The 1,334-nt window shown below is 63.6% G+C and overlaps 1 protein-coding gene across 1 annotated transcript; it reads left to right on the top strand.

Annotated features, from left to right (window-relative positions):
* Window positions 1-347: 347 nt before the first annotated feature.
* On the top strand, window positions 348-1,239 carry LOC104412847 (cysteine sulfinic acid decarboxylase-like; the record flags this gene model as incomplete). Its single annotated transcript, XM_010023673.1, has 4 exons — window positions 348-427; window positions 509-563; window positions 968-1,084; window positions 1,175-1,239. Coding segments are annotated over 4 exons (317 nt in total), but the record flags the coding sequence as incomplete, so codon positions are not given.
* Between the last annotated feature and the right edge of the window lie 95 nt (window positions 1,240-1,334).

Raw genomic sequence — 1,334 nt, forward strand, 5'->3', positions numbered from 1 at the left:
GGGTGTCCCATTGTCCCCACGGGGGGGCCCCACATATCACCCTCATAGGGGGGTGCTCTATTGTCTCCATGAGAGGGGTGCCCCCAAAATCCCTATCTGGGGGCCCACATCCCCACCGCGGGGGGTGGGCACATATCGCCCCCATCAAGGGGGTCCGCACTGGGGGGTGCCCATAATCCCCATCGGGGAGGGTCCACATCATCCCTGTCGGAGGGGGCTCTACAACCCCATGGGTGAGGACCCCTCGGGGGGGTCCCCATCGGCCCCATCAAGGGGGTGCCCCACTGTCTCTGTGGGAGGGAGTTCCCACCATCCACAGGGATCTGACCCCCCCTCTCCCTGCTCAGAGCCATTACTCCATCCAGAAGGGAGCCGCGTTCCTGGGCATCGGCACCGACAACGTTCACCTGGTGGCCACCGATGAGAGGTGGGAGCCGGGCTGATCCCGGCGGATCTGGGCTCTGCTGCCCTGGGCGCGCTCCACCACGGATCTGTTCCCATCCCGCAGGGGGAAGATGATCCCTGAGGAGCTGGAGAAGGAGATCCAGAAGGCCAAAGCTGAGGTGAAGGGATGCTGGCCCACGGTGCTCCCCTGCTCCATCCCAACGGCCCCTGTCCCATCCTGATGTCCCCTGTCCTGTTCCAACATCCCTTGCTCCACCCCAAAATCCACCACCCCATCCTGACACCCCTGTCCCATCCCAACATCCCTGTCCCATCCTGCCATACCCCGCCCCATCCTGACATGCCCTTGTCTCATCCCGATGTCCTGTTCTGTCCTGATGTTCCCTCAACATCCCCTATCCTGTCACCTATCCCATCCTGATGTCCCCATCCCATTCCAATGTCCCCTGCCCCATCGCAATGTCCCATCCCGCTGTCCCCTGCCCCATCCCATGCCCCATCCTACTGGTGCTGCATCCCATGTCCCATCCCACATCCCATGTCCCATCCTGGTGTCCCACAGGGTGCGGAGCCGTTCCTGGTGTGTGCCACATGTGGCACCACGGTGTTGGGTGCCTTCGACCCTCTGGGTGCCATCGCGGACGTGTGCGAGCGCCACGGCCTCTGGTTCCATGTGGATGTGAGCACCGGGACACACACACACACACACGAATCCCTTTGGAATCCCCCTGTTCCCAGCGCTGATCCCTATCCATGTCCCTGCCTGCAGGCAGCGTGGGGTGGCAGCGCTCTGCTCTCCAGCAAGCACCGGCACCTCCTGGCTGGCATCGAGAGGTCAGCGCCGCTCCAGGCTCCCAGCACCCCACAATCCCAGGATCCAAACTGGGGGGACCCCCTTTTCCCACAGGGCCCACTCGGTGACCTGGAAC

This window comes from Nestor notabilis, unplaced genomic scaffold (assembly GCF_000696875.1).
Source record: "Nestor notabilis isolate BGI_N333 unplaced genomic scaffold, ASM69687v1 scaffold19551, whole genome shotgun sequence".
Classification (NCBI taxonomy): Eukaryota; Metazoa; Chordata; class Aves; order Psittaciformes; family Psittacidae; genus Nestor; species Nestor notabilis.